Source organism: Lepidochelys kempii, chromosome 8 (genome assembly GCF_965140265.1).
Source record: "Lepidochelys kempii isolate rLepKem1 chromosome 8, rLepKem1.hap2, whole genome shotgun sequence".
NCBI lineage: Eukaryota > Metazoa > Chordata > Testudines > Cheloniidae > Lepidochelys > Lepidochelys kempii.
Window position 1 is genome coordinate 70,333,411 of NC_133263.1, and position 15,618 is coordinate 70,349,028.

Consider the following 15,618-nt stretch of genomic DNA (forward strand, 5'->3'; position numbering starts at 1 on the left):
CCAACAGGATCAGTGCTCTGGAAAACTTTGCTGTGCTTCACTCCTGTCCTCCTACGCCAGGGCAATCCAAGTAGCCGTGTAAGGGTTTAGGCTACCCTAGCTCTCAAAGATGTCATTAATTTGGCCTATTTATTATGTGCAATGGGAAAGTGAATGTGGAAAGAAACTAACGGGGGGTTTTGGGAAACAGCCAGGCCTGTCCATAAACCCTGCTCTACCTAAGAAAAGGCAATAAAGGTGAGAACATTGCAGCCTAGGAATCTGTTGAAGTGGTGACTGTTAATCACCTGAAAGTGACAGGGAATGGAAGAAACCATGTGGTCTGTCATTTCAGGGGGCTGCAGCCCACATGTTGGGAGGTTTGGATATGCCAGTAGGCATCAAAAATTATGTATTGTATTGGCGCCCCTTGTGTGATTGTGTTCTGAACTGTTCTACAAAAGCTAGTTTAAGGGGAGTTTTCTATCCAGTAGATCTACAACTTGATATTTAAAAGTTCTTGAAAAATCAGGTCTACAACATGGACTTTCAAGATCCTTACTTGTCAGCTAGTCACATCAGAAAATACACAGGCAGGGTTTGTTTTTAAAACCAAGTTTTATTGAAAGGAAATTTGATCCCAAATCTTTTTCAAATACATCAGATGAAATGTTTTACTTAAACCATTCAAGTAGAAAAAAGGTTACATTAAAATTTTAAATATTGCACTTGGGGCGAGTCATAATGGCTTAACGTCAGCACTCCCAAACCAAGTTACAGTATAGTGTCTCCACAACTGTATTTAGAATCAGCAATTTACTACTAAAACATTTGTTTATAGATGTTCTAATACCACACTATTAAATTTAAGCACACCAATAAGAGTACTTCATGTATTTGAAATTAACTGGAAAGGTGCAAACAGGACTCTGTTGCTGCTAGGAATGGTTTTGGTAATTTTTTCATTCACATTGCTTGATGTGCTAGCCAGCCCTTTCAGTAGCTACTGATTTCAACTCGAACTAGATCCTGGCCCATATTACCATCAAGGTTTTTGTATATGTGGAAGTGAAATATGCAAATTCCTTTACACAACAGTGCTTCTGCCAAACATGCTGTGAAGAGTAAAATTAACCCACAGGAAGGAACTTACACTTGAAGTGTGGCTCACTAAACCTGAAAGGTAGATAATTCTGCATTTGCACATAGTGAGATGAATAAAAATTTCAGTTGCTAGTAGATCCTGGGAGAATGACCTGCATCTTTTGACAGGATTCTATAACAACCTCCTGCCTGTGAAGACCAGACACAGATGGTCACCAACACAAGGGCTTTGAGGAAAAGAGAAGTAAAATTAAAAAAAAAATAAAAAGCAGAAAGAGGATCCCTGGTCTTGGGGCTGCGGAGAATTAACCACTGCAGGAGTGGGTAGTGCTATTGTATGCAATGCAGCATCTTATTAAGGTAGGGTCTGAGACCACCATATTTTGGTTTTGAAAAACCAGTATTAACAATGAGAGAACTGGGTTGAAGAAAGCTCCTCTGTATCATATTATTCCTTTACCATCTAAAAATCACAGTTTAAAAAATAATCAGCTGTCATACCAAATATAATCGTAAAAGCTAACTGAAGAAAACAGGACAAGGTTGTTCATGAATAAAGGTGCTGATCTGAATTGATACTTAAAACAATCTTAGATGTATTCTCATACCTATTTAATAAAAATACAACATCTTTAAAATTTATTTTCCATTTCATACAATCCTCAAGGTCTCATATGACATCTGAATTATGCAGTACCATAAGTCAGTGGGTGTGAAGATACACGGAGCAGTGCATTGATTGTTTTCCTTGTAAGTTCTGTTGAAACAATTTAGCATAATATTGAAGTACAGCACTTTCTCCAGGTATCTCATTTGCATCCCCACAATACATTGATAGTTACCATCTGTACTGAACTGGTGAGTATTTCCTTCCTCCCTTCTCTACCCAGATTTTTAATTCTTCAATTTTAAAAGTAAAATCAATCTCAAATATAGTTGAAATAGTGAATCTTAGGTAGAAGCTAGTGCTATTGAGTATGAGTTAGAGTTCTTGATTCTGATAATAGACAGGCAGCCTGTCTAAAACATTTTAGATTTTAAAATTTCACAGGTTAATTACTGGAAGATCAAATACAGATTACTGCAATAATGCAAAAACGTACAAAAACGTACTTGGTTCAATTATTCTGACATGCTTATTTTTTGTACTAGTTTAACCCATACTGTAGTGTAGCAAGGATACTAGATTTACTTAAGCTCCTCACTTGGGGGCCACTCACGCACAGTGTGTAACTTTATTCATGTTTAACTGTTTACAATCTGATCTTATAAACTCCAATGGATGGCCTGTTTTCCTCCACAATATGTTCAATGCCAAGCAACATTGTAGGTAGTAATCTTATACATATTTCTAGTAATGAGATTCACTGTAGCACCTTGCTGTTATGTCTTCATGGAGAATTAGATGGGATTTTGACAGTTATCAGGTTTGTCAATTAGAAAAGTGAAATTTAGCAAGGTTCTACTGTAATTCCTCCCCCCCAATCATTCTTAAAATAGACCATCTTCTGCAGGGATTCAGGATAAAGTCAAGAGATTACAACACCTCCATTAGCATATTAGAAGCAGAATCTAATGTCATTTGAAACAAAATAGTTGTAAGTAGTCCCTGATGTTCAACATTCAGGGTTTATATCAGCCTGACACCTGTCCCCCACAAGCATCCTACCCCAAAATGGACCAGAGTTAGCCCAGGACAGAGCATCCTGAAGGCACAAAATGCATTTGTTGGCCTCTATGCTGCCCAACCAATGCTGTTTGGACTCCATGCTACAGGAGTCAATTTACACCAACTTAAAATGCAGGGTATGCCATCTATCTTCTTTTGAACAGTTTACTCGCACATTCTTTTAAAATAAGTCTACTCGGCCAAAAAGTCATGTACTTGAAATGACAACACAATCCTGTTGCTGGACAGCAAACAACTGGCTTCCACACACTAGCACCACATTTAAATTACATTTTACAAAAACAAATGTGGAAGTTATGTGCATCTTGCTATAACATGGCAAACCATCCCAAACACGATTAAGGTAGTCATCTTGATTGTAAAAATGTGCATTTCTCATGAGCAAGACACCATGGGCCTAATTCCTCTCCCGAGTCTCAAATTAAAGATCTTCCTAGGCAAGAAAAATTTAATCTGTGTTACACGTAGTTTAAAGGGCAATTTTCATTAAAGCTCAGCGTGCAGAAAACAGATTATGTTCTCAGTCAAATACTGGTCTTGGCAAGGAAGATTAGCCATATAACCATCTTGAGTCCTTTTAAAATACACAAGAGAAAAAAAAAACAGTAACATCCAAGCAATTGCTCACTTGCAGCAAGACATTTAGGAAGTCGCAGCAACTGAAAAAGCATCCCACGAACATTCAGCTAAAACATTCACAATAAGCAGCTTACCCCAATAATTTGGCTTGTGTTAAAAGTATTTTAAGATGATTAGGAAGCTTTGCTCATCAGCCCAGAAACAAATCAAAGCTGTAAGTCTGGAAAGCATAATCACTCCAAAAAATCAGTTTGAGGTTATGGCTTGTACAATTTAGGTGAAAGAGGCTGGGTCTTCCTTTTAAAATGGTGGCTCAAAGTGACAGAGGCCATCATCCTTAAGATCAGTGGATTGTTGCATTATTGCCTGTGTTAAAGACCACCCAAACAAAAGACAATACCCACAGTCCATGTATGTGTATGACATTATGGAAGCAATGGAAGAGGTCTTACCTTCGAGTTTGAATCACAACTTTGTACAAATTAAAAATTATTAGTTCATTCAGCACTCGTATATCTGCATCAATCTGGTGAGCTCAACTCAAGGCACAGACTAGCAACTGAGCAGCATTCATATATATAAAAATACACACACAGTGAGTCATACAGGAGGAATAACACTGAATTTAAGAAGCTGCTTATCCCTGTAATATGAAAACTGCAACAATACAGTAACATCTGCAGCAAAGCCCTTGCACTATACAAACCATCCCTGCAATTCAATCTCCGGTATTTGTCGTCTCTGTCATCCTCAGTGCTCATCAACTGTCACTAAAGTTGAACTCATTAGAACTACAATGCTCCTTGGTTTTACTACTACCCATTACTAGGTATTTAAATCAGTTACAAGGACAGTGATATTTGCATCAGAAAAATACCTAGAATTCATACCAGTCAGCAGCATGTTTGATTTTTCAAGTAAGCATCCTTGTCTTGTTTTACTCCACTAACCTCTGTACATTAAGTGTAAATTTATTAATTCATAAGTTTCCGATCAAACAGAAAATTTATTTCCGAATAATAAAAAGGAGACTTCTTTTTTCTTGCTCTGTGTCCTAGTCAGACTAACCAACAGCTTCAAATGTGGAAATCAAAGATACATTTGAGGGATCTTTACTGTTCAGTCTCTGAATTCAAACGGAATGAGAGACTACAGTAATTTTGCACTGATAACTGCAGTAATCTAATTTTAGTGGAAGCATTGCATCTACAGTACAGGTGTTGTAGGATTGTCTCAGGAATTTAACACTCATTTTGAGTTCAAAATATAAATTAATGTAAGTGCCAGTAAAGATATGGACTGTGGGTGTTTCTGGAAAGCGCTCTGTGGACAAATCTTTGTGAGTGTGTGGAAACACACACAAGACCTTGATAAGACAGATCATGCTCATGTCAGAATCAAACAGGTCAACTAAGAGAATGTGACCTTACATAGCACATCCAATAGTTCTCATTTCCACTGCAGATACATTTGCCAGGAAGAGCTCCTCTCCCCTCTTCTCCTCAGTTTAGTAACTACTTCCAACCTCTTTAACAGTCTATTAAAGCCTAGTAGACTAATTTTCACAGCAAAGCTTTGACAGAAAAAAGATTAAGTCTGTATTTGAAAGATAAAAGCAAACCAGCTCTTCCATTACTATCATTATGCTGCAACTGCCTTTCTCTATTGCATGGTGACTTTAGGAACATGGTTATTGCAATACAATTTCCAGTTACTATAACAGTAGAGAGAAACTTTCATTCATAGACTTAGACCCAGGGTTGAACATTTAATTTGGTTAAAACAACTCTTAGGACAATATATCAAATAGACAGATGTTTTGAAAGCAAGTTTCCCCACAATAGCTTTAACTTGTAATGTAAATTAAACAAATTTAACTCCAGTTCATTTGATAAGATGCAACAGTAAAAGGGAGTCTAAAATCTACAAGTATGCAAATACAAAGTCACATACATCACTAGCAAGAATAAGACTGACTGTATAAGAACAAGCTGTAGCCATAAAAGTAATAAAAACCCTTCATGTTCCATGTTGATGCTGGCAAATACTTCTTCTGATATAAAGGCACTTTGAGAACCCAATATGGTTTGGTTCATTAAGTTTGCAAAGTACAAACAATTTTACAAACATACGATTATAATGAAGAATGCCACCCATTGTGACATTATGTACAAGACTGCGCTCCAATTTTTGATAACACTGGTTTTGTGGGAACGAGCAGCTTTCAGGCTTGTTCATGTGAACTGGGGTGTGAATCTACTCAGTGTTAGCCTGCCAGAGACTAATGGTCGATGTGGACCCTGCTGACATGTGCTTAGATCTAGTCCTCTTTAGAGCAGGACTAGATCAAAGTGCACTAACAAACCATTAATGCATATAACAGGAGCCACATGGGCAGTTAGTCTGCAGAAGGATAGCGCAGAGTAGATTCACACCCCAGCTTCCTATGAACAAATTTTTTTTTAGACAAGCCCTTCATTAAAGACATGACCAGGAATTGCAGTCCCACAATCTTAGTTTCCTGTTGGAACAATTGTAGTAAGTAAAAAACAAAACAAAAAAACCCACAAAAATGAAAAAAGTTTGGGGGCCACAAAAGACAAGACCAGAAGTCCAGGACATATCCTTTCAGTTTTTACTCCTTAAACGTGAACTCCAGAAGTAGCCAAAAGGCAGCAGTCTATTTGGTCTTGGTTAACTGGGGTGGTGGTGGCTCTGTCTTGAAGAGTACTATGTTTTATATCATTACAGTACCAGAAAACTTTGGTCCAAAGAACACAATTTATGATGTTCACTACATGGCTGCAAAGTCAATCTGTACATAAAGCTGTCTGACTCCTGCCTGTAAACACAAGAGGGAGAATTAGAAAACTGAACAATTATGACCCACACAACTGTACCCCAGTTCCAAATGCTATCATACGTACACCTTTTTGTTTGTGTACAAACCTTTTTGTTTGTGAACAAACAAATCTACTGGATAGCTTGTTCTATAGTAATGATTTTACGAAACATACTCAAACATCCATTGAAAATGGATGTATGTAAGTGCATGAGTTGAAGATGTGTAGGGCTTCTACAATGTTAAAAAAAGCTTATCTTAAAGCACAAGTTCTTCAACCACAAATCTAAAGATCACGTGACATACATTTTTAAAAAGTCTAATGTGGGTGTTTTAACCATTAGAACAGATGCCAGTTCAAGTGAGGCAAAGCATTAGGATGTGACGTAGTTTGAACTATGAAGCTGTTCTACAGCAAACAGGGATTTGTAGAGAAGAGAGGCATGGCAATGGTGTATTTATGTGAAACACCAAAATAACTTTTGGCAATACTCTATGAGCACATAAATTACAAATCACCCCTCTGCTCAAAAACCTCAAGAGATTAAACTTTCGTTCCGCTATCATTTTATATCAAATGAGGAGTAAATTATTTAAGAGACTATTAACCCTTAAAGTCATGCTGCTAGGCTGCAAAGATGGTGTGCGTAGTTCCTTATGCAGAATCATCTTCAGGAGAAAGATAACAAACATAGAATGAGAACACATTGCTGAGAATCAGATTAATGTCAACTAGCCTCTTAGATGGCTACGGCAGTGGAAGACAACTTTTAGCGAGCTCAAGATCTACACAAAAAATGCTCAGCTTCCATGCAAATAATCAAAACATCCACTGCCTCTCAGACTGCCTCTCAGAACTTGTCTACATAGGAAGTTATACCAGTATAGTTAACTGCTACAGTCACCATGCGGACACTTATGCTGGAATAAGAGTAGCTTTTTGCTGTTTAGCTTAAACTACTTCCAAAATGGCATAAACTAAACCAGAAAAAGCCATATTTACTCTGGAACAAGAATGTCCACACAGGGTGTTATAGCAGTTTAAATTGATACCTTACCTTACACTGGTACGACTCATGTAGACAAGCCCTCAGTCAAGGATGTGCCATACTCTAGAGTAAACGTGAGAACTGGAATCACTTGACTTGAGTCTTTAGGAACAGAACCAAACTCGAGAAAATGTAATATGTCTGGGTCCCTGAAGTGTATAGGACTTTGTTTCAGCAGTAATGTATACAGACACTCCTCGGGTTACGCAAGACCCGACTTATGCAAATTTGCACTTATGGAAAAAGTTCCATAAGCTAGGAATAGGAGCTTTTTTTGTTGGGTTGGGGTTTTTTGGCGTAACGTTCGGGTATACGTTTCCGACTTACGCAAAATTCAAGTTATGCAAGGCTTTCCGGAATGGAACGATTGCTTAAGTCAGGGAGTGTCTGTATTGAACATCCGAGCTCACTTTGACTAACCTGCCAATTACAACTTTAAGAACTATGATCTCCGGTACTACTCAAAAAATGCTTGCTCCACCTACTACCACATATCAAAGGGAAGGAAGATGTATCCTTTATCCTAAGTCCATTTGATACCAACCCCTAGAGTGAACATATAGAATAGGTGACATCTTGCTAGCAAAAAAGTCTTTTTCACTGGAGATTCAAGAGATTTGAGATGACAAAATAATTACGAGGCTGTCCATCCAAACAGACTGCCCCCACAGCCAAGCTAACCTTCCCAAGAACTGGCCCTCCCACATATGTAAGCCGTCTCCAGACTGAACTGTTCAACCTATTAGCTGTTTTAACTGACCAAGGCAATTTCTGTTTTCCTCACTGACATTATAAATATTTGGGCTCAAATAAAACTCCCTTCCTTCGGCATCTTGTCCCTCTCTATTGATGATCTCCTTGAAGTTAATCCTAGGTCTATGGGATAATCAGTTCATTATGATGTAATGTTGTGTCACATATTGAATATCACCACTTTAGTAACAATCTGACAATATTTTATTAAACCTCCAATAGTTAGAAAACGGCAAGAAAAAAGTATGCAACAACTGAAAGGTAAATTAAGTTTGAAGCCCATGTATAAAAGGTTTCATCCCTTACTATTTACCTAAGTATTTATATGCTGCTCTCTCCCTCTCCCCACTATCACGGTGCTTCTGAGTGCATCGGAAGGATTTAAGACCAGACATTACAACAATCCCTTACTTTCTTCAAGCCTTGTAACAGAAGTAACTTGGTTAGTTTACAGCTTTGTTTTCAAAGGTGCACGTGTGTTCACTGCACACAACTTTTTTTTTTGGCAGAAAAGCTTAAGCCAAATAAATGAGTTTTGCATTAAGTTTCCCGTCAGGAAACTGCGTTTTCTGCCACCATGACTAGTTATACATCTAAGTGCAAGTTGGTGAACCAAAAATCTGAGGGCAGATGCCCTTCACTGTGAGATAAGTTCAGAGAAAGCAAGTTCTTGGAAGCATTCCCATCTTCCTGTCTGCATCACCTCAGTTTTGCACAGGGTCAACGTTTGGAATTAAAGCCTCCCTTTAATGCAGATGCACTGTGCATTCTTAAGTAAAACAGTGTGGACACAAATAAGTACATTAAGTTCCTATCTGAACTCTTCAAACAATGCTACTCGAATTTGATGAATTCTAGAATAGAGTTAACTCTGGGGAATATGGACAGGCAGAGGCCAATTCAGAGCTGAACTGATGCTACTCATCATCTACAATCTAAGAATTTCCTGTGTTGGAGAGGCACAGGTATCTGAAGGAAGGTATTCCTCCAACAGACCAAACATAGGATGGCTCTTAGTCTGACAGTGATACATGGGATGTCTATCCAGAAACATCATCAAGAAGTCAAAAACAGGACACAAGCCTGGATTCTTTGGAAGCTACAGAACAGAGAGGGATAAGTATGTTGGCTTTTATTCATAAAATATGCAAAAGATTTCTTTTTTTCTGGAGAAAACTTCCTATTTCATTAGAGTGAAATCAGGGAAGGAGAAACATTGGAACTCTATATTATTTCAACTGCCCAAATATATACCATTTTTAGAACTGAATGGTATACAGCACCTTGTAACACTTGAGCGTCAGATCCTGGTCAAGGTAAGATGTCTTGTGACTTAGAGGTTAGATACAACAAGGTGAAATGTAGCTTGTTAGAGTAAATGCAGCAGATACCATTAATTTTTTTTTAAAACTGTGGCATCATATGTTACGGACTTCAGATATTAGCTATAGACAGCCAATTGAATCTCATTGCCTTTCCTTTTAATGCATCAGTTAGTGATAGAAAACTGGCTTTGGTTGTTGATTTTTCTTCCTTTAACAAGAGAATATCAATTTCTAATGAAGTGCCCATGTAGTCTGTATTGATTTTGGCAGTCTAACCTCAGCTGGAACCACTTTTACCACACAGTTTAAGATACAGAAGTTATTTCTTAGCCTAAGAAAAGGGGAAATGCAATGCTCTCAAACCAGCATATGGTAATGGTTGGTAAATGTTGACTTTAGTGGCTACCACCGCCTGAAAGTTGCTAGAAGGCAACAAAGCATGCAGAAAATGTGGCTTCTTAGAGCAACAGAAGTGAATGCCAATACAGAGGCATCACAGTGGATGCAGAAGTAGGGTTAGTCTCTGTGGTCAGACATCTTATCTTGAAAGCCTCATCTGTTTTCTTGGTCCCTGGTATGTCAACATAAGGCTTCAATGCACCTCTAAGACTACAGCATTCTGATGTCATGTCTCCCTTTAAGAGGCAGCAAAGAGACTGATGAAGAGGAATGAGCCACATATATTGAACAGGTTTCAGTTTAACCATTCTGCTTCTGGTAGCTGGGGTTAATCATAAGTTTAACAACAGTATTTGGTTTGGTGTCAAAGACAGAACACAGAACTGTTACTTTTATAAACATTTTGTTGCTCCACTTTTATTTTTACATCCATGTTTTCTCCATCACACACACACACGCACGCATGCACACACCACGGTATCCAAGCATGCTACTGTGTTCCGAGTTTCTAACAAGTAAGGCAGACATACCTGAGTAAAAATATTGTGAGTTTGGCTTAGAATCCACTTGGCGTCAGCATCAGGAGCTACAAATAGTTTCAAGGTCCCTATGTAAACATCACTACAAAGGGTCCAGAAGTGTGGATCATGTAAACTGTAAACTCCTTGCAACTGCTGAACCTAAAATACCAATGACAGACATTTCAAAAATGATTTCTGAAAAAAAATACATTACTACACACTGTGCTTTCCTTTATAGCAAATAGCTAATAGAAATGTCAGGCATAAAGTACTCATCTTCATAAGAGCATTTAGTGAGGTCTCATTTAAAATTAGTACTTTTTGTCTTCAAAAGCATGAGAAGGAGGAGAGTTAAGTGGAAAGGTTCTATTACATATGCACACAACTGCTGCACTAGGCTACATTGTATTACACATTCCCTTCACTGGAACCTGATGTTTGTTCTTCACTCCTTTCTAAAAACAGTTTTGTTTGAGGCAAGGAAGGCGGCACATGTACAGTTGTTTCAGGGTGTGCAAGATGCACCCAATTCTCATCTCAACCAGGAATTCTTTTTGTGAGATGTTTAGTGCTACACAGCAATCCCATAAACCACTGGGGGAAAAAAACAAGGACACTTCTTTGGTACATGCATCATGCTAGCATTCCATAAGAGACATGAAATGTATGCAACACATACAATACTGTATAGCTATCAGGGACACAATTCCAAATGCAAACTATGTTTTTAATATACCTCACCACTTCTTACGAAAGGTTAAGGTAACTGCTCTAGAGGGGGAGAGAAAAATACTCCTTTTTCTATTCAAAGGATCTTCAGCAATGGCTGCTGAACATCAGTTCAGAACTGGAGAACGAGCAAATTCTACAGACAAAGAACCAACTGGTCTTCTTGTGAAATTTCCATTATACTGCTCTCTAATATGCACATTAGGCTTACACCACTTTTTTAAAAAAAAATATATTGTGTCACAAAGGTTTTGAGATCTATTCCAAGCCAAAAAAGTGTATACTGTGAAGGTTAGGTTAGGACTACAGAATATGTAGAATTTGTGACTTCAGATAGTCAAATCCAGGTTTTTTGTTATGCTTTTGAGCATTTCCAGATAAGCTTTCATTCATATGTATGTGTTTAGGATAGATTTAAGGAATCCTCTGTGGATTTACTGTTAGGAAAACATTCCAAAACACCCCCTAGAAGTCCAAACGTACGTTGCTTATTCATTTAATAGTTAAGTCTTATGCAAAAATGTCCTGAACTGGAACAGCTCACCCTCTGATAGCACTGAGGCAGGGCACTTTCCAGGGAAGGCGGAGTTCGCTGCATTAAGATTCCAATGGACTCTCTTAAAAGTGGAACAACACTAGAAAGAAAGAACGAACGAACAGTTAATTACAGCCACATCTTCAAAGGATGCAGAATACAACAGCATTACCACCACTTTCTGATAGAATAAGTAAAATCAGTCAGGATGTATGAGACAATACACTGGGGAGAAAGCATTATTACAGATTCACCAGAGTGGGGGCAAAAAAACGTTACAATGACATCACAGTAATACAAAAGCATGAATCTTTATCGCTCAGGCATTTTCTATAAAGACCGTCAAGCAAGAGTAACAGTTTCATTTTGTGGGATTTAGGATGGAATCTTGAAACTATGTTCTAAAACATAGGGAAGAAAAATCATATGGTAAAGTGTAGTTTAGAACCAAGATCAATTTCAAACAGCAATTATAATAACCATAAAAATGTGCAAGAAAAGTTAAATCATTCTTGCTTTTGTCTCTGGCTTGAGACATATTTTTCTTATGAACTAAGATGGGGGCAGGGGAGGACATCATAAAACAAAATAAGCATGAACCAGTCCAGCCAGAACAAAACAGCCAGAACAGCCAGCTTAGCAAATTCTTGATGTTAACAAAATGTGGGGGCCACATCCAAGCCCAAGCAGTGAACATTTGGAAGCAATTTGAGGTTCCTTCCTGGCTGTCTACTCTAGTGCAAGGAGCAAAGAAGGAGCATTGTACCAGCTAGGACAGAGAGGTTTCACACAGACAAGTTTTACAATTCACAAGTTTTACAAATTCACTCCTCATGAGCTAATGCAATAAGTTCACAAGCTCTTAAAATACATCACCTTACTGCATACACCAAGAATAAAAGTACCCTGAACACCATCTTAAAACGACTACACCCTTTTGGCTTAGTGTAGCATAATGAAACTTCACAGATGAAAAGTAGTTTGATCTTGTACAATGTATATATATTTCAGCTTACATTTAAAACAGACTGCACTTGTAAACCACCTGACACGCTCTGACAGTAGGATCAGCAATATCTGAAACTGGAAACCAGATGCCAACACCAGTACAATAATTGGAATAAATTTATTGTTTCCGAGTGTCACAATCAGAGGAGTGATGGGATGAATGTAATCAGAGGGAATTTAGAATGAATCAGGAAAGATTTTGTAAGAGTGAGATCAATTAGACCATTTGCCAAAAGAAATTGTGGAAGCCTCATTTAAAGCCAAACAAAGCACTGGAGACACATTGTAGAGAAAATTCTGTATTGGCACAGGGGATGGACAAGATGATCTCATGGGTCTTTGCCATTGCTAATTTGTTAGTCTGTGGTAAGTTTAAACAGTGATGTGTCACGTCTTTCAGACAGTTTGACCTATAAGAGTACAGGAACTAAGCTGTTCCCGACAATGGACCCCTATATTGTGTGTGTCACAAACATCACTTTTCAAGTGAGAACAGGCATCCCTGAATGGATTTGAAGTTAACCTGAATTATAATTCATAAATTTACTTCCTGGTATGTGACCTTTTACAGTACTATGCAGAATAGGGATACAACTTGAATACCAGCTTACTGAGAACTCTACATTTCATAGTGACGTGCTTTGTCAGTATTTTAACATAAGGCTCCGACACCTAAAGCTTTAGATAAACTACAGGGACCAGGACTGCACATTCTTTCATAGAGGAGGGCAAGAAGGCCTATTAGCTGGTCTTCCTATTTAAACAGAAGTGTCTTCCTCAGCCAGAGAAGGAGGCCATACCAGTCAGCAAAACAACATATGAAACTGAACTTTGCTGGAAATATTTATGACTTCCTAGAAAAATATAACTATTGATAGCATAAAATGGTATTTAACTTGTGTCATTTGAAATTGGGAGTGGAGGTGAAGTGTCTGTTGAAGGTCTGGGTGTATCTACCCTCTTGAGAGTCTGAAAATTTGTGTCATTTGGTGCAAATTAGTCCATTCTAAAGGTTGGGTTTGGCTAGTCCGTATGGCTGGATCAAACCAATTTTTAAACATGGTGCACGCTGGACGAAGGAAACACCCTGTTAGAAAGCAATTTAGCAGAAGCTATCTTTAAACCACGGTTGCTTAACTCTGCTGGGACCCCAATGTAGACAGGATTTAAGAGATTGGACATTTCTAAAGTTTTGTAATTATGAGTCCCCAAAGATAGCGTGTGAAGCATCCCCTTGACAGATAATAAATCCAGTTGTAGCAACACTTAACACAAAAAGAACTATCTTCCCAACCTCAATTCTTACACAAGTAAGGGACTGAAAAATGAAGAGATTTCAAAGGATGAATGGGAAAAAGATGACCCCACTATCTTCCCAGCACATGCAGTGTGACAGGAAAGTCTTACTGAAAAGCAAAAAGCCATCCCTAAAAGGAAATGGGAGGAAGAGTTTAAAGACAGAATCTCACCCCTGTGAGGAGACTTGCATTTTCATTACTTGTATTTGTGAAATGGTCCTAACAAGGCTTTGAAACAGACATGTAACTAGATAGTTTTAGGCAATAATACATTTCACACCTTCGCCTGCTGCCTACCTAGACAGAATTTTCTGCAAAGCAGCACTGCATTTATTAAAAGCCCAACCACATAACCAATACAGCTGTGTCAAGGAACCTGGTTACTATGTTGTTTCAGTCTGTAGTGTACAATGGAGCTGAAAAATGTTCTATAATCAAGCTAATGTCTTATGCTCCATGTCCCTCTAGTGTGGTCACTGAACTTAGGCTAAGAATATAGCTTAGTTATGGAACAGTGTTGAAACAGACCAGGGACAATATAAGCTCATCTACACTGCACTGCGGATTACGGGCTGTGAACTGTAGTGTACCCTACTGTGTTGTGCTCTAACTACCCCACATAGATCCTGCTGGCACGAACTAAAAACTATCCTGTTCGCACTAACATAGTACTGTTGGAAATGGGACTACATCAAGGTGAGTGAGGTACCTTTTAGTTCGACCCAGCAGGGTCTACACAGGGAATTTAAAGAGCACAATAGGTTAGGATGCTCTACAGTTCACAACCCTTTAGTCCAGACCGTGGTGCCATGTAGACAAGCCTTATGTTGAGGTTGGGTTCCCTGACTCAAGACATAGCTGTAGTGCAGAAAGTTGCATTGTGAAAGTCATCTTTGCAGCAGAAAGGGACAGCTATTATTTCAGGTAAGTGAAAGTTCTGATTTGGCAGAAAGCCAGCTGTGATAAAGTGGGGGTTTTCAGAATATTTTGTATGCATATTGTGCATGCCTCCATTTCCCCTATGTACTGCAAATTTAACTAGGGGAAGGGGAAAAAGGTGTTTCTTTGCAGAAGAATCCAGAGATCCAGATAGGCCCTGGGTCCTGACAATTGTCTGGTGATTTGCTATCAAGTACCTGCCAACCCTGGCCCTCTGCAGGAAGCCAGCCGGTGGGGCCAGCTATAGAACAAAGAGCAAGTCAGGAGGAGACCAGGTGACCCTGTTAGCCTGGGAAAAGGAACAAAAGACTAAGAAGGGGCCAAAGGGGTAGCTACATGTGGGCCATGGTCTGCTGGAAGCAGGGATGCTGAGGGTCTGAGAGAGCGCACCCTGGGCTCCAGTCAGCCCCAGAGGGACTTGGCTGTTTTCCGTTCTCCATGCTAACCTAAGGGCCCCCTATGCTGTATTCCAGACATTTAACAAATCCTTCTGTTTTACATCACTGTCTCAGAGTCACTCTAGTCTAAAGAGGTCAGGGTTCCATAGCTCCCTTGGGATGTGCAAGTCTTCCCCTGGAGATCCAATTCGAGTGGACTCACTGAGGGGAGCTCACAGACTGAAGGTTTGAAGGTGCGGTCCCAGGAATGTGGTGAAGCCAAGTGGCTTACCCCAGTGAGCGGGAGTAACCCTCAAGGAGGGTTGTCACACTGAAGGGGTTCTACCAGCCATGTGAAAGCACCACCATATGTGTGGTTCCATGATACCAATATTAGTCAGCCTCTAAAAGTGAGAGAATCCAGAGTTTAGGGCCAGTGATTTTCCATTCCCCCCCCCCCCCCACACACACACACACACACACCCAGAGTA

The 15,618-nt window shown here is 39.0% G+C and overlaps 1 protein-coding gene across 12 annotated transcripts in view; it reads right to left on the reverse strand.

The window, feature by feature from the left end:
• SLC30A7 (solute carrier family 30 member 7) overlaps positions 1-15,618 on the reverse strand; it is a 64,528-nt gene that overhangs the window by 10,773 nt on the left and 38,137 nt on the right. For 10 of the 12 annotated variants that reach the window (XM_073356883.1, XM_073356882.1, XM_073356880.1 and 7 more), the window contains 3 exons: positions 11,515-11,605; positions 10,251-10,400; positions 579-6,194 (listed from right to left, as the gene is read on the reverse strand). In XM_073356883.1, the coding sequence (XP_073212984.1) occupies positions 6,147-6,194; positions 10,251-10,400; positions 11,515-11,605 (289 nt within the window). In that variant the 3' untranslated portion in view covers positions 579-6,146. The other 2 variants (XM_073356879.1, XM_073356881.1) reach the window with 2 other exon arrangements.